The 18163-nt window shown below is 33.1% G+C and overlaps 2 protein-coding genes and 1 pseudogene across 4 annotated transcripts; 2 read left to right on the forward strand and 1 right to left on the reverse strand.

Annotated features, from left to right (window-relative positions):
- Window positions 1–3764: 3764 nt before the first annotated feature.
- LOC107623621 (3-hydroxyisobutyryl-CoA hydrolase-like protein 5) lies at window positions 3765–10333 on the reverse strand. Of its 3 annotated transcripts, none has more exons than XM_016325957.3 (16): window positions 10205–10333; window positions 10028–10090; window positions 9433–9516; window positions 9268–9336; window positions 8085–8148; window positions 7762–7835; window positions 7580–7663; window positions 7303–7387; window positions 7081–7166; window positions 6314–6435; window positions 6163–6223; window positions 5970–6068; window positions 5532–5633; window positions 5363–5404; window positions 4625–4731; window positions 3765–4025 (listed from the first exon to the last, which is right to left on the reverse strand). In XM_016325957.3, the coding sequence occupies exons 2-16, from the start codon at window positions 10058–10060 to the stop codon at window positions 3980–3982; spliced, it is 1158 nt and encodes a 385-aa protein (XP_016181443.1). In that variant the 5' UTR covers window positions 10061–10090; window positions 10205–10333; the 3' UTR covers window positions 3765–3979. The 3 variants fall into 3 exon arrangements, with proteins under 3 accessions (XP_016181443.1, XP_016181442.1, XP_016181441.1); XM_016325956.3 differs by having other exon boundaries at window positions 10028–10103; XM_016325955.3 differs by lacking the exon at window positions 10205–10333 and having other exon boundaries at window positions 10028–10197.
- Window positions 10334–13381: 3048 nt separating this feature from the next.
- LOC148579162 (uncharacterized) lies at window positions 13382–15133 on the forward strand (annotated as a pseudogene).
- A 100-nt stretch (window positions 15134–15233) lies between these two features.
- On the forward strand, window positions 15234–16127 carry LOC107620130 (protein FAR1-RELATED SEQUENCE 5-like). Its single transcript, XM_016322344.1, has one exon. It carries the CDS (start codon window positions 15234–15236, stop codon window positions 16125–16127), a length of 894 nt encoding a protein of 297 aa, XP_016177830.1.
- The last annotated feature ends 2036 nt before the right edge of the window (window positions 16128–18163 follow it).

Below are 18163 nucleotides of genomic sequence, written 5' to 3' on the forward strand. Positions count from 1 at the left end.
TTATATATAAGAAAAAAAAACAAACATAATTCCATAGAGTGACATGGATAATCGAATTTATGAAGAAAAGAAAAGAGAAATTTTCTTCACCAACCTTTAAAATTTTGATATGAGAATGGAGAAGACGAGACTGTTGGGAATAAGACACCATTCCCCCTTGAGAAAACACCTTTGACAGAGAAATAAAATAGACACAATCACAACACAAGAATTTAACATGGAAACTCCAATCACCGGAGAAAAAACTACGGCCGTTGTCAAATGACAACCAGAGAATATCACTATGTGAAAATTGTTACAGCACATAGACTTCTTTTTCTCTAACACCGGCACCCCAGTACACCCACACTCTCTCAAAGCAAATATCTAACTACACCTCACAACACTCTCTAAACAAAGAGTACAGATAAAAAGAACAATCAGATACAAGTTTAAAGTGTTTTTGACTGGTGCAAAAACAAATGGAGAACTTAGCCTCATATTTATAGCTTAAGCCACCCACTCCATTTGCTATCCTAAGTAATGTGGGACTAATTCAACCAAATCCTAACAATCCCCACCTTGATTGAAATAGTCACACATCTTCAGCTTCCATTGTCAACACCGACAATTCTTTGCTGCCATTATCTATACCGACAATCATAGTTCAAAGAACTATCATACTCCACCATGAAAGTATACTCACTTGGAATTAGACCACTCCAAGCATTTCGCCTTGGTATAGAGCGAAACCTTGCTGAAAATTCATGGTGCAACTTCCAAATTGGCTTTTCCTGGAAGTTCTTCAGCCATCGACCTAACTCCGCCACACACCTTGCATCTCAACGCCAACCAATGCCCGTGTGCAATTGTGGACCCGATTGCCACAACTTATCCTTATCCATGGCAGTGCGGCAATACCATGAGGATACTTCTTGTCTTCTAGAGAACATCATCTTCTCTCATAGAGAGAGCAATATTGCAAGTATCAGATTGAGAGTCTTTTTCTGAAACCGCATTACCTGGACAATTTCTCTTTACATGCCCAGGCTTTCCACATTTCCAGCATGTTACACTCCTTCCACGATTTTCTTTTCCATAATTGTCACTTCTAGCTACAAGCGCCAAATCTGATGAAGTGTTACCCTCATTTTTCATTCTTCTTTCTTCAGCAATGAGCTTATTGGCAACTTCTTCAAAATTCAGAGTTTCCTTCCCATACATTAAAACAGGTTTGATATATTCATAGGAAGAGGGAAGAGACAATATGAGCCTCAGTGTCTTATCTTCATCATCAATTTTTACTCCAATTGCCTCTAATTCAGAGACAATACCATTGATAGCACTAAGATGGTCGGAGATTTTCACATTGTGATCCATGCGTAGATTATGGAACTGCTCCTTCAATAACAACCGATTTGAGATGCCCTTTGCCTGATACAACCCTTCGAGTTTATCCCAAAGTTCCTTGGCTGTTTTCATTCCTTGCACATTTGCAAGAACATTCTTAGCCAAACACAGGCGAATAGCACTTGCAGCTCTCAAATCTAGTTCCTCCCATTCTTCATCCTTCATACCAGAGATCTTCTCCTTCAACGCCTTGTGCAAACCTGATTGTATCAACACATCCTTGACTTGTATTTGCCATAAGCCAAAATTGATTCTTCCATCAAATTTCTCTATTTCAAGCTTCACAGCACTTGAATATCCTGACATTGTTGCAACCGTATACTGGAATAGTATAACTCAACTGTAGACCGTGCACTAGGAAGGGTCCCCAGGAAAGAGAGGTGGGTCACAATGGACACACTTAAATACCAAGTCTTTCCTTAGCCAGAACCTTTCCAGACAACACTCTCACAGTATCACACTACCTTCCAGCAACAACAACAGCAACCAAAGATCAACCTCAAGCCACAGGACAAAATTCTTTTCTGATGTGGAAGGTCAAACTAGGCTGCAACCACAAAGCATACTAAGAATAAATCCCACTGAACCGAAGCTCTGATACCACTTGTTGGGAATAAGACACCATTCCCTCTTGAGAAAACATATTTGACAGAGAAATAAAATAGACACAATCACAACACAAGAATTTAACGTGAAAATTCCAATTACTGGAGAAAAAACCACGGCCGTTGTCAAATGACAACCAGAGAATATCACTGTGTGAAAATTGTTACAACACATAGACTTCTTTCTCTCTAACACCGGTACCCCAGTACACCCACACTCTCTCAAAGCAAATATCTAACTACACCTCACAACACTCTCTAATCAAAGAGTACAGAGAAAAAGAACAATCAGATACAAGCTTAAAGTGTTTCTGACTGGTGCAAAAACAAATGGAGAACTTAGCCTCATATTTATAGCCTAGGCCACCCACTCCATTTGCTATCCTAAGCAATGTGGGACTAATTCAACCAAATCCTAATAGAGACGAGTTGTTTGGTTTGGTTGGTTTTTTAAGATGAGGTCTTATTCTAGTAAAGATTGGAGATGAAGTTGGATAAACTCAAAATTTGTTTGCTTCTCTATTATTTCTCTCTTATAACTTTGGCTACCTCTTTCTCTTTCTGTTTCTTTTCTTTCTTCACTCTTAGTAACTTAGTAAATATTTGTGATGATGAGATAAAAATGAAAGTAGTAAAAGTGAGAAAAATCAGCGTTGAAGAGAGGGAAGATAAGGATAAACCCGATTCAATAAAGTTTCATAGATTTTGAACTTTTAAATGGGTAGATATCAAAATTTCTCAATAATTATAATCACATTTTTCATGTAATTTGAGATCAGACTACACAATATTAAAAGTGTTTCACATACTAACTTTATATGAACAAACAATTATATGATAACTATCCCACACTTTACAGACACTCAAATGATTGGCGCTAGATTAAACTAATTATGATATCAAATGAGAGTCTAACAACCACAATTAATTAGCCCATGATAACTCACTAACATAAATAACACTATCTTCTTTTTCTCTTAAACTTACCCATACACATAAGAAAAAAATAGAGGAGACTTTCTAATACTAATTCAAGGCATTTTTCATTCATTGAACATATATTACTTGACAAGAAAAACTTAAAACTAGTGTTTAAATATTCTTATTATATAGTGATATATTGGCAATGGCTGCAAAAAAAAAAATCTGCTTTGTAAGTTTCTTACACTTTTCAACTTGTATTAGTTGGCTATTCTAATTCAATTTGACTATGTGCAAAGACTCTCCTAGCACCTGTATTCAATCTAACAAATTTGACTTTTATTGAAGTTTCTTTTCTTGCTTTCTAGATTTTTGTTGTGTGTAATACATGAAGGCGGTTACCAACATCAACTTGTGCGAGTTGATTTATTAATTACTCGCATCTATATTGCTTTAACACATTTGGAAAATACCTGATTATTTGATGTTTGGAGTATGAGCATAAACATAATTACTGAATGGACACAAGAATTAAATCTCTGCAAAAATCAATAAAACTAGTTAATACTAAAAAAACATCAACATTTTCGCCAACAGTTGCCATTATACAAAACTTTTAAGATGCTAGAACTCCATTTTAGTCATGCGGCAAGAACGGATTCACTCATATAGTTGTGAGGCCAAAGGCCTATTAAAATTTGAAAGTATTTAAGCACTACATAAAAATTATGTATAATTGCCCTTATTATATTATTAAATTTGACCTCACTACTCTTCCTCTTATTTTATTTCATGTTGTATATTTTGTCATCACTACTCTCCCAAAATTGTATTAACAAGAAAGAAAAGTTCTTCATAAAACTCCATTGATCCTTTTTTCTTGAAATAATAATAATAATAATAATAATAATAATAATAATAATAATCTATTCATCACATCAAACAGTAGTTTATTTGTATCCAAGCTAAGCAGGTAGAAAAAATCATGACAATCTTTTGGAGTAGTATTTAAAGAAGTAGCATCCAACTCAGAGACAAGCAACACCCAAGCCTTTTTATATTGCTCAATTTGGAACCGCATAAGCTGAATTCTCATATTTACCGGCCCACCTGTTTGGAATACACACAAGAGATTTTGGTTTTACTAATGAATTTGGTTTAACTTAATAATAATAATAATAATAAATAAATAAATAAATAAAATATTGGTTTAACAAAACTTGATTAGATAATTTTCTCAACCAAATTACTTATAAAAAAACAGTTAAATTACTCCAGTAGTCTTTATAGTATTTCCAAATTTATAATTAAAGTCCCTACATTTTAAAAATTTTCAATTAAGTCCTTACACTAGTTTTAAAATTGTAATTATATCATTTTTAATAGTAGACCTTACAAAAACATGTTTGTCTTTAGTAGCGAATATACCTTAGCATATTCCGTTAAGTTAAATGTTTTTAGAACGATAATGATGATTACATCATTATAAATTTAAAAGTAGTGTAGAGACCTAATTAAAAACTTTTAAAGGGTAGTGACTTAATTATAACCAATATCCCGCCCCTCCACAAAAAAGACTTAATTTGTTCATGGGCAAGTTTAGATTTCTCATTTCTGTCTTTCATGGTAACTTTATTAGCATCATAAATTCATAATCATTCGTACTGTAGTTCTTAATCAATCAATCAAAATTCAAGTAGAAACCATACCTGCACGCCTCACTTTCTGGAATCTGCAACTCCAAATTCTTTTCAAATGGTTGGAAAACCAAGTCCAACTTTCGATCATCTACTTTGTCTAGCGACGGAGGATCCCACTGATAATGTTACTTAGTAATTAGTATTAGTGAAAGAGAAAAAGAACAATGCCTTTTATTTCTCATCTTTTAAATTGAAAACAAGTTTATAGACAAGATCCTTTTTTTTTTTTTTCATAATTAGAGAAAAGAGAAAAGAAAAGAGAAAAAAGCACATTTAAAACAGATCCCTTGTAATGACAGATTTAAAAGCAAGTCTTGTAATTTACACAACATTCAAGACTTGTTATGTAAATCATACCATGTCCATGGTTTTCTTGGACATAATTTCCATTTCTTAACTTGATTTTGATGCATATGTAAATGTGTATTTGCCATCCAAACATGGACAGTAGTTCCTAGTAAAGTAAAGGATTTCACCAGGATCAATAAAATGCAAAACAATTTCCATTTTTAATGTTATGCAGCATCCAATGGTAAAACTCCTTTTACTTTAGAGGATCCAAATTCGTGTTTTGGAAGCAATTTTTGTTTGTTACAAGAAATGTTCTTTGATGTGGGTTGAATAGTTAAGCTAGCTAGTTTAGGATAAGACTATTTAAGATTAGAAGAATTTAATAAAATGTGGAAAAGAAGTCATTAATCTTGGGGCATGCATATTTAGAACAAAAGAGAGAAAGAGAAAGAATACCTTTGGAGCATTATCCTTATCTACTGTGAGAGCTCTAATACCCTTCTCATCAAAAGACAGAAAATTTTGCCTCAGATTTTAGTACAGATGACATCAAAAAGTAAAACTGAGCAGCCTCTTTTGTGTCTAAAAAACTTGTTCTGAAATTCAATAAGCATACTACAATTACCTCATACATATCCTCAGATATTGTACTTCTTAGTATATTCATTGTTAATCTAAATTCCCTTTTTAGACATTCGGACAGTGTTTCATTCCTTCCTTCGCGAACCTGCACATATATTCAAGATGCTGCTTAACTGCAATTCGAGCAACACGAAATTCTAGAAGTAGCATGTAGAACTTATTTTCTTGATTCATTCACATAACGTCCAAAGGCTTGGGATTATTTCTGTGTTTTGTCCTCGTTAATCTCATTTAAATTCCAAAAGGGAGTAATTTGGAAAACTAGCATAAAAAACATTGTAGCTTTTAAATACAAAGAAAAACTTAAAATATTCTTCTGCTTCATTAAGCATGAATTTTATAGGCCCAAAAATTAATGAAATGAATGGAGTCCTAGAATCCAGTCTTGGATCATGGGAAATATATATCACGAAGTCCTTACCGATCTTAATACTATTTTCAATGCGGTCGGTGATGTTCTTTTCATTCCTTTCAAAACTGTAGCTATCCATTCATTTCCTTCTTTTTGTGCTTCAGCTTCCTTTAGATGAAAAGCATACAGTCATATCATATGTAGCCGAAAGAGGACATGAGCGAAATAAGAAAATAATGCAAGGAACTTGTAAGAAACTTACCAAAGATTTTATAATTTCTTCAATGGAATTTTTAGAGAAGCATTCATCAATTACTGACTGCCTGAAAATCTCCAAATACTGTCATTAATACAGTGCAATTTTCGGTTAATCAGAAAAGAAATTTGGATATCATTGATGAAATAGTGATTACTTGTTTAAGATACTGTCTTCATCAGGTTTGACTTCTGAAGAAAATTCTTCAATCACTGATCTTACAGCATTCTCATCACCGGAATTTAGGCTAATCAGGCGCTTCTCAAGTTCCACAATTTTCTGGTACATATAAAATGTTATCATTATTTATCAAATTAACCCTTGAAGTCCATTTTATATCTACTGATTAGAAAATAGTATCTAACAATGTTCGTCTTTGAATAGCCAAATCAGGCCTCAATTAAGCTGTAGCAAACTATAAATTAAAAAAAAAAATACTTAATTTGTAGGAATGCAGATCCTTATAAAGCACTTTTTCGCAAAACATCCGCTGTATTTCACCCTACCCCACTTTGTTCTCTCTCATTTAGTATAAAAATATTCAATAATGAGATACATATTATATCAGGTAAGGGAAAGTGGAAATAAAATAATTCAAGTTTCTGAAGTTTTGGCATAGTGTTGGAATGTGTTCAACTACAACACAAACTAGTACAATTGATAGTTAAAGTAGTACAATTGATCATGAAAGATTATCACACTCATAAATCTGATTATGAATAATTAAAACTAACTTGTAACTATGAAAGATTTCCTCCGTTAGACAAATCTAACCAATTGTTAACTGCTCAGTAATATGTCGTTAGTGAATGATCCCGCATATACGGTTAACGATTGGTTAAATTGCCTAACGGAAGCAAAATATAACCGATTGTTATAATCTTTTATAGTCAGTTTCGGTACTTTAGTCGGAGATTATCGAACCTCAGAGGAGACAAAATGAGTTGCCAATCCTGCTGCAACTAATTCCTTCCCATTCAACCGTGCTCCAGTGAGTGCCAAGAATTCACCTACAAATTTTATTGTGCATTATCATCTCTACAATTTTGTCTGTGATCTACTAACTTGTTTCACTCTTCTTTTCTTTAATATCATTTAACAGGAAAAAAACATTAAGAGAAGGAATTCTTAGGTAAATGTGGTTACCTAAATGACCCGGTAAGCGAGAATGACGGTAAGAGAATCCACAATCAGTATGAAATCCAAAACTTGCTTCAGGAGTGGCAAAAACCTGTCAAAGCATTTGTTTTTCACACACCACAAAATCAAAACCAATAACACTTTCTATACAAATTTAATCAGAAATTATGCAGAAACTGATCTCTAATAAGATTGTTTAAGTAGTTTTGTACACATGATAATATACACTTTTCGTTTGTTTGTGAAAGAATTAATCAAAACCAAGCAAGTGCTAAATACCCACAGTTTTTTCAGTAACAACTGAGAACTTCATAGGGACCATCAAAGCTGCACCTCCACCCATTGAAATTCCATGAACAAGAGCAACCTGTTATAGGAATAACAACATTGTAGACATTGTAATATCACTTTCTGAAGCATATTGGTAAACAAGAAACTGCAATTAATTAAGATCCTAAACAGAACCTGAGTTTTCTTGTAGGTCTCAATGTGATAGCAAAGCCAATAATATCTATAGACCACTTCAAGGCATGAATCCTCTGTCCAAAATGAGAATTTACAATCATGGAAAACACTCCCTCTTGTTTATTTTTCACCCCCTCTGGTCCCAAATACTTGTCCAGTTATAATTAAGCACATTGATTATAAATTAAGGAAATGATTAGGAACATCTTGATTTTAGACCAATTCAGGTGATACACATAAATTACCCTTTCTAAAAGAGTGCAATTGCTATTACTTTGTTTCATCATATTGCTCTAAAACTTTATAGAAAATGATGTACATACTCTTTTTCTTGCCATCATAGAATACTCTCAAATCACCTCCGGCACAAAAAGCCCTACCAGCACCCTGGAAAAAAAAAGTGTGCAGAACCAAGCATACATAAGTTCCAATTAAACCAACATAATTACTTATTAGTCATATTAATTATTCTAAAAAAATGAGATAAAAAATGTTAGTTCTCTTTTTAGTTAATAACATCTATTCTTTTCTTTCTTAAGGCAGAAATACAAAGATGAAGAGACATAAACATAGATATTTTTTGTCCCCACTTTTAGGGTGTGTTTGGAACCAAATATTTCTGGAACTGATTTTTTAATTTGATTTCCAACAAATTGAATTAGAAATGAATTATTGTGTTTGGAATTGATTATATAAAATAGAAATTGATTTGATTTGAGAGTTATATAATGATTTGAGTTTACATTTTCATCCTTTATTTCCATACAAATTTTTATCACTACCAATAACCACCACCTGCTACTGTTAGACCTCTACCACCTTTTCTCTTCTCCAAACCCTTCTCTTTTATATTAATATACGAAGGGTAAAATTGATTTTTTTATATTTTTAACATACTAAATCATTTCAATTCCAACCAAATTATATAAAAATAGGAAGGGATTTGAATTTAGTTATAATGTAAATCCATGGAATTTACAAATCAATTTAATTCATATTTTCATGGATTCCAAATAAAGAGTTTGATTCTGCAATCAAATCAATTCTAATTCCATTGCATTCCAAACAGTAAACACACCCTAATGGTTTTTCTATCTCTAGGACAGAAAAGTTGTGTCTCTTTCCCTATCTCCATAACCAAACCAAATGAGTTTGTATATCTTGTCACTTCCTCTGTATCAAAGACTATATCCAAATGCAGCCTAAAATATTTTTTGAGCAATGCTAGAGAGCCATCAGAATTTATTATTTTTGGCCTCAGTTAAAATTCAATGTTTAAAAGTATGAGATAAAGTAAATTGTTGGATTACTAAACTAAAGAAACTAGACTAAAGAAATTGAGTTGATGACTAAGTGATGGCAAAAAACAGTAAATTCTGATGGCCCCCTAGCATTTCTCATCTTTTTTTTACGCGCTATAATAAAAGGACTCAATCTGAAAGCGGATTCATAACAAATAACGATTTTATGCCAACAAATTCAGAAGATTATAAACTAAATAACAACCTTTATGATGATTAGTTCTGCTTTGTCATCTATCTCCCACTTTTCCAAATATGATGCCAGCAGAGAAACCTGAGATGAAATGAGACAGTAGCAATTAATTAAATGCTGAAAAATAACTTAGCCAGCAAGCATGAAATACTAAAACAGTTAACAGGAGTGACTTACCAGTTCAGGTGAGATAGCATTCAATTGCTTAGGTCGGTTCAAAGTGATCAACCTTACATGATCCATCTCTTCTCCAATAACAACCTTAACACCAAAACCAGAAAAACCCTTTCGTTATTTACCAGTTACCACCACATGCTGTGTCAAGTGCCAAATAATCGCATGCATTCACATCACTAATTTTAATCTGTAATCTTAAAAAAGTATACGAGAAATGCTAGGAAACCAACAAAATTTATTATTTTTTTGCCAACATTTGGCCAAATAAAAACATTTTATTTTAGATGAAAATTCAGGTGCCCTCAACTTTATGTAAAGTCATAAAGTTGATAGCTGACAGTGGTGAAATGATTTGACTAAATTTTCATTAAATGGCTGATGCGCAAATATTTTTCATTTCGATAACTGAGGGTGTGGCTGAATTGAAGAAGTTAATCTTTCCTTAATCAACAGTTAAGAGAGTCCAATGTGCACCCAAACTAAGATATTTTGATAACCAATTTTACAATCAATTCTTGAGAGAAAACAGAATGGAAACTGTAGATAACGAAGAAACAAATGGGCAAATTGGAGACATTATTTTAGACTGGCTTGCCTGTTCATCTGGTGATGAAGCTGTAGGTGCCATTTACACTGGGAAACGAGGTTGATGCAAATTCTGTACAATTAAACTACAGATAAGAGGTTATCTGATGAACTAATTTAAGAGCATAAAGGAAAGTGAAAATGATTTGAATGCGAATATAATATGCCAAGAATTGTGATTATTTACCAGGACAAAATGCAAATGGAGAAGTGAACCTCCAAGATAATAAGATGTGTCCACTTTTGATCCATAGAAATTGGGGTAGGAAACTTTCGGTGTCAACGTACAGTCAACCAAACTAAGTGTCAGAATCTAGAGCCAAATTTTCAACAACCCATTCTTTTGAAGATTTTGTTAAATTATGGTGTTATATGGGTAAACCAACTCGGTACTCCTATCATATTCACCGGAGAGAGGAATAAAATAATAAATTGAAAAATTAATTATGATTAAATTTATAATTTATAGAATAAATATTTATTTTTTACCACAACAATTTAACCGAAAGATAAAGCGTTTTTTGAAGAATAGAAATTGACCAATTGAATTCCACCTCCGTAGATATTGTTAATAATTGGGACAAATCGATTCCACCTCCGTCTTTTAAATTCAAAAATGACGTCCTATTGCTTGGGATTGAATTTTCATAAAATTTCTCATTCTCCTTTGTCATTTATGCTTTATTTTAATCCAAAAAAAATTCTTTATCTTCATTCCTTTTTTGTAAATTAAGATTTGAAATCCTAAGTTTTTACTTAGTGTGAGTGAAGAACATTAAATAGATATTTTTTTAATAATTTTTTTTTATGTTGAAGCTCATTTATTCAAAAAAAAATTTACATAGAAAGAAATCAAATTTCTTAAAATTTAGGGTTTTGTAATATTTCTTTGCACATTAACATATGTGTAGAGTTTAAATTTATTTTAGCAAAGCATATTTTAACAAAAAAGTTACATTTTTTTTTATTTTTGATTACGGTTCTCACTATTTTTAAATGCCTTTTAAAAAATAAAAATTATTTATTCATTATTTTTTTATAAATTATTTTACATAAAATTTTATTTTAAAAATTTAGTAAAATTTGAGTATCAACAACCAATATAATCCAAATAAAATGTAAGCCTAGTTTAAAATTATTAGAGTGTTACTTAAAATGGCATGCAAATTTTGCCGATCGAATTTATTCTAACGGTAATAGCAAATAAAATCGGCCCCTCAAAAAGCTTCAGACGGTAATTAATGTCGGATTCATAAAATCTATTAGTAATCAGTTATCAATGATAATAATCTATTTGATTCTTTTTGAAATTAGCAACTTTGAATTTTGTCTTATCATTTTTAAACCTTATAGAATTAGCTTCTAAAGAGAGTCAAATTTTTTGTTTGGTGACTTAAAAAATAGCTAAATTGCTATAAGTTGGGGCTGTTTTCCACCTTAATGACCAAATCATACTTTATTATTGCATAATAGTTAAATTCGACCTTATTTGTAATTTCTTGATTTAATCAAATCCAAAATTACCCCATAAAAACTTTAGGACCCTTTTTAAATATTAGTCTTATTCATCAAATATAGCAACTACACTATTGAATAGCTTTAAATAAGTGGTACTTTAAAAAAAAAAAAGAAAAAACAGATACTAAACTAAGATAATCTTAATGATAGAAACTTTCAATTTGACATTAAAATAATTTTTAAAGTAATTTAAAACAAATATCTAAAATTTTAGATACTTGAAAATGAAAATTAACAATCTTATTAATTGTATATTTTCTTTTTTTTTTTGGTATTATATTTTTCAAGAACACGGTCTCTTCTATTAATTTTTGAAATTTTTTTCTTTTTTTTGGTGTTTTTTCTTTTTTTTTTTTTTTGAAATTTTTTATTTTTTTTCCTTGAATTTGACTTTAAAGGAAAAACTTTAGAATTGTAGATAAATAAAAATTTTACTTACAATCTATAACTAATACCAAATTATAAAAGAAAAAAGAATAACAAAAGACACAGCAAAAATAATAAAATATAATTTCTTCTTATTAAACCTCTAGAAAACTTATTCCTAATAACTTAAGACGTCGAAAGACTTTTTCTATTAGACTTTCAAAAAACTTGTTCTTAATAATTTATATCAAAAAGATAAAACTGAAAGAAATAACACTAATAATAATTTTAGGTTGAATCTTTTAATTTTTTTCATACAATAAGTAAAATAAATCACTTATCTCACTTAAATACACATAAAAAATACATAAAACAATTAAAAAAAATTATTCATAAAAAATGCATAAAATATTTTACAAACTTAATTAGATTTGTAATTGATCAAACTAAAAATCTAATTATATTCTATTTTTAACAAATTTTTTTAAAATATAATAGTCATCAACTATTATAGTATAAATAGTCTAGCATAACGATAATAATTGTGATATTATCATATTAATAAACATAATAAGTACGTTACTCTCTATCTAAGTGATTATGATTTCAAAAATATTAGAAACAACCGTTAAACCGTATATAAAACATCCCAACTCCTCAAAATAAATAACATTTGATAAAGTATCTCAAAATAATTGTCGGAATTGAATTTGATAATATCATAATCTTTTGAGAACACATTATAATTCACGTGTATGTAAATAAATACAAAAATATTATTTATATATTAAAATTAATTATTAATATATTTATATAAATATATTTTTAATTTATTTTTAATATTTATTAATATTTTTAATTTATTTTTAATATATATATATATATATATATTTATATTTTATACTGATAATTAATTATAGCAACGGATTTTAATATACATATAATATAATATAATATAATATAATATTGTTAGTTGCACCTACCTTCAACTTGTGGCACCTTCACAATTCACAGCAACTAGTCAACTACCAGTCCACTACGCAAACAGAACGACAATCTGTCCGTCAGATTGAATGAATGGCAATATTAGTTTAAATAGAAAAACCTACTATTACTATCGAATCTTTAAAATGCCAATAAAATTATCCATCAAAAAAATAAAATTAATATTACATTTATAAAAAATAAAATATATTTAATAAAAATATTTAAATTTTTTTAATTTTGTTAATTTTTAAAAAATTATTCTAAATTTTTAAATTACCTACTTATCTTTTTTGTCATCTTCAAATTTTAAAAACTATCTTCACTTTTTTATGTCTATTATCATTTATTATTAGGGTCGCGCTAGTGTACAGATTAAAGTTGATATAGATATACAAATTTATTTTTACTTAGTTTCACATGTCGACACGTGTTGGCTCCTTATTGCAATATACAGCTGGCGCAATGGAGGTGACGTGAGCTCATGGAAGGTGCGATGGAGCCGGCTTGGTGGGGTATAGTCGAACGGGGTTTTGATCGTCCCGCGTTCCGTTGGAGGAAGGCTCGCGAGATGGGCTTTGTTTGGGGCCAAAAAACAAAAAAGGTTGGAACCCAGCATTTGGGTCTTGGCTTCGACAATGTCATAACATCGAAGGAATCCCTAGGTGCAGTGAGGAGGACCGCCGTCGCTGGTGTTATTGCTGCCGCTCCTGTCGGTGGCGCGTAGGATCAGCCTGTGGTCAAAGTGGTTCGAGGCGGTGAAGGTGCTGGCCCACTGCGCAAAGCCCCAGTTTCGCCAGCGACTCGTCATCCTGGTAAGTAAGGAGCTACGTGGTCCCTATCCTCATTCATCTTCCATAATTGCAATTTAATAATAGGCAATGGTATAGGATTATCCAGAACGTGAATGGTGTATTGTTTTTGTTCTGTGATTGTATAGTGAGAAAATATAGTGGATATAAAATTAGTTAAGTAATATTTTGATGCGGCGGTAATTAATTTTAGAATCTAATTGTAAGAGTAATTCTTTGGAAAAAAATATGTTGGAGGAGGCAAAGAAAACAAGGAACAAGTACTGTAATTAGGAGCTAAACAACTATAGAGTATTATGTTTGGTCTTATACATGATGATTCTTGGTTTTGAAAATGGTTATTACTCTGGGAACTGACCGGATGGTAGGCAGGATAAGGAAGGTTAGATTTTTTGTTTCATGCCATGTATGGGATTTAGAATGAAGCTTGTATAGGAGGTAGAGTAAGATGTTCAAAAGAAAGTGATATTGTAATACATGTTATTGGTTAAAGTATTTTAATTCCTGTGATAATTAGGTGGAGAGGGTGTTTCACCCTTTTGTTAATAGGTGTGATGAGAACCATTTTGTGCTGAAGATGGGCTTTAGCTTGTTAGTCTTTCTGTTGAAGTTATTAGTTAAGAAAAGTTACAATTGATGAGCTTTGGTTAGGTTGGTAACACCTCCATGAACCATGTTTTGCATTGAACCCAGAAACAACTGAATTAAATTTACTCAGTTAAGAAAGAGAGTTGATGGTAGCTAATTTGTTGATGGTTTAGTTATGCCCTTAATTTTTTTTGTTATGAATGTGTCGATAGATTCACCAGTTATTAACGTTGTATTGAATTATAATGAGTTGCTGTTCGTCAATTTGAAATAGTCCTTGCTGAATTCTATCTTAAAGTAGATTCAATGTAGTGGTTGTATGCCTTATTTGTGGTTCAAGTTTTTAGTGTATATCTACTGCGGTCATGAGTTGCATTTCTTTGATTTGTATGGATTCAGGGTAGAACGTTGCACAGCGGTGGCCGATGGAGTTCAACTGTATGTTCGACAGTAAGGGTCAAGACTCCGATGGGGGCAGTTCGGATGATTGTTCCGGACATTATCGTGGTACTGACGACGAATACGATGACGAGGAGGGCTTTGAGCCCCAAGGTGGTCCCAAAGATAGGGAAAAAGGTCTTGGTGATGGTGTCAATTGTAGGGGGTCTGGCGGTGCAAATGAGGAGGCAGGCGGCGTGCCAAGCCGGCAAGTCTTCGTGGATGACTTCCTGGGCAGAGAGTTTGCAACCGAGGAGGATGCTTATGCTGCGTACAAGGAGTTTGCCAGATTCAGGGGGTTTTGGAGTTCGGAAGAGAGATGTAGCTCGGGTTAATGGGGTTTTGGTAAGAAGAGACTTTTTCTGCTATCGACAAGGGACAAGACATCCCAAGCACTACGACCGTCCTGAGCGAGTAAGGGAGGAGAGGCTCGAGAGCCGGACGGATTGTAAGGCATAGTTGAAGATTTACTACGATGTGCAACACAGCGTTTGGAAGGTGAGAACCATCATGGACGAGCACAACCACGAGCTTGCCCCGGCGATGTTCACACATCTCCTTCCCAGTCACCGGAAGATGAGTGATGGCGACAAGGCACAAGTGGATAGTTTCAAACAGTTTGGGATCGCAACATCGAAAATAATGGCTTACATGGCTGGGCAGTCTGATGGATATGGCATGCTTCGATTTACGAAGCAGGATTTGTATAATTATGTGCATGGGCAAAGGGTTGTGCGAATATGTGATGGTGATGCAGCAGCAACTATCAGTTACTTGGAGGGCAAGGCGAATGCGGACATGATGATGGTCGCATGCTACACACGGACTGAAGATAATTATTTGGGTAGCCTATTTTGGATGGATGGTGAGATGATGTCAGATTATCAGGTCTTTGGTGATGTCTTAGCATTCGATTCAACGTATCGTTCTAACAAGTATAGGAAGCCGCTGGTGGTTTTCTCTGGTTCAAACCGCCACAGACAGACATGCATATTCGGGTTCGCGCTACTGGAGGATGAAGAGGTTAGAACTTACCGGTGGGTGTTGTTGAACCTGCTGGATGTTATGGGACAGAAGAAGCCCTGTGTAGTGGTGACGGATGGGGATAAGACGATGCGTGCTGCAATTGCGGAGGTGATGCCGAGCGCGACGCATAGGCTGTGCGGGTGGCACCTGGAGAAGAACTGCGTCCAAAGGGTTAAGGACACAGAATTCCGCAAGGTTTTTAAGAAAGCTCTGTATGCAAATTTTGAAATTGGCGACTTTGAAGAGTATTGGAAGACATTGGTTGAGTCGCTTGGCCTACTTGATAATAGCTGGGCAACGGCCTACCTGAGGGGCACCTTCTGTGCGGGATACAGGACTACTTCAAGATGTGAAGGCATAAATGCTTTTGTTACCTAGATTATTTCTTTATCAATAATAGGCTTACCATTGTAATTATTTTTTTAGTGAGAGTACATAAAGAGTACATAGTATATAAGGTGTAATAACTCAACAAATATTTTCTAAGGGGATTTTTTATTCTCTTCAACAATGAGAAGAACTTATTTCTCTCCATCTCTTAATCTCTTCTGGTTTATCAAACCATCAATATCACAGCTTGAACAACTTAGGGCATGAGATTTTCTTCATGGTGCGGTGAGCATGGAGAGCAACCAAGCTATGAATCAAATTAAAAAAAAAAGAGTTGTGAATTGAGATCAATCCAATTTTGCCATTTTCTTTCTATCGCTAATTTTTCTTTCGACATTTTCTTTCCCCCATTCTTACCTCTTCCTTTAAACTCATCCAATAGAGTTTGATGAGAGGCTATTTCGCAATATTATTTCTTGGTGAACATAGCTGTTCCGATCAACGAGTTGGAAGGAAGAAGATCTGAATCCCTATTACTCTGTGATTCATTGATTTCTCAAAATGGCGAACATGGTAAACAGATCCTCCCATTGTAGAGGTCGTGGAGCTATATTAGCTTGCTCTCATTGCAACAAGCAAGGCCACACAGAAGATATATGCTATAAGAAGCATGGGTACTCCTCCCATTTCTATCAATGGCAGCAACATAACACCACCATCAATCACGTGATCACTGAGGGGCATGATGATATACTCAGTGACAAACAATTTCAGCTCAATTGTCTTCAAGAAAACACTGGAATATCAAGATCTGGGTTCACTTCATAGCAAAGATTTGCCTTGTTAGAGTTGATCAAAGACAAAAGTGTGCAGCAACAACCTCATAATGCAAATCAAATTTTGACTAATTCCATTCAGACTTCCACTCCAGGTAAAACCATTGCATTACATTTTAATGCGAGAATTATGAGTATTATCACTCCAAAATCTGCACTATCGGTCATTGATTCTGGTGCAACAGATCATGTGACTTTTGACTTAAAAGATTTTGCAAGTTTTCAAAATATTGCTCTAATCAATGTGATATTGCCAAATGGGACCAAAACTGTTAGCACCATCATTGGCACAATCACATTCTCTAAAATTTTTTTTCTCAAAAATGTTTCATACATTCCTTTTTTTATTTTAAACTGATATCTGTGTCAAATTTAACCTCAAACTTACATTGTCAACTGTTAATCAATGATAAGTGTTGTGAGATACAAGATAGATCCACATCAAAGATGATTGGCATTGCTGAGTGTATAAAAGGGTTATATACAATGAGTAGAGAACCAGAATTCTCTCACTTTTTCCCTCTTCCAACAAAGCAAGCTTCATTGGCAGCAACTACGACTACTACTCATCCCACCACACCTTCACACAGTGAGCACAACAGCATTTGGCATCTTAGATTAGGACACATACCCATGCATAAATTAATTTTTCTGAAGAAGTATTATCCTTTTATAGATTGTATTGCTTCAAAACTTCCTTGTGATTCATGTCATTTTGCAAAACAAAAGAAATTATCTTTTAATCTTAGTACCACTAAAATAAAAGATTGTTTTGACTTAGTTCATATGGATATTTGGGATCCTATTTCTGTCCCTTCCAATGAAGGACATATGTATTTTTTGACTGTGGTAGATGGCAAGAGCAAATTCACTTGGATTTTTTTTATGAAAACCAAATCTGAAGCATTATAATTGGTTATTAATTTTGTGAATTTTGTCAGAATATAATTTGAAAAACAAGTTAAGTGTATAAGGACTGACAATGGGCTAGAGTTCACTCTAAAATCTTTTTTTGCATCAACTGGAATTTTACACCAAACTTCTTGTGTAGAAACACCAGAGTAAAATGGGATTGTAGAGAGAAAATACCAGCATATTTTAGGTGTTGCTAGAGCACTGCTATTTCAATAAGGAATTCCACATTGTTTTTGGCAATACGCAGTTGCTCACGCCATTCACCTAATTAATAGGCTGCCCAGCACTAACCTGGATAATGCTAGTCCTTACAAGCTTTTGTATGGTAACTTA

The sequence above is a fragment of the Arachis ipaensis genome, chromosome B10 (genome assembly GCF_059453495.1).
Source record: "Arachis ipaensis isolate K30076 ecotype BB chromosome B10, ASM5945349v1, whole genome shotgun sequence".
NCBI classification, from domain to species: Eukaryota; Viridiplantae; Streptophyta; class Magnoliopsida; order Fabales; family Fabaceae; genus Arachis; species Arachis ipaensis.

Excerpts from the sequence above, each read along its gene's own strand:
- LOC107623621 (XM_016325957.3), bottom strand. The coding sequence starts at position 10,060 with ATGGCACCTACAGCTTCATCACCAGATGAACAG. Across the intron at positions 9,337-9,432 it reads ATGCTATCTCACCTGAACTG|GTTTCTCTGCTGGCATCATA; the intron begins GTAAGTCACTCC and ends ATTTCATCTCAG. Across the intron at positions 7,836-8,084 it reads CTATGATGGCAAGAAAAAGA|AGGATTCATGCCTTGAAGTG; the intron begins GTATGTACATCA and ends CATTTTGGACAG.
- LOC107620130 (XM_016322344.1), top strand. The coding sequence starts at position 15,234 with ATGGACGAGCACAACCACGAGCTTGCCCCGGCGATGTTCACACATCTC.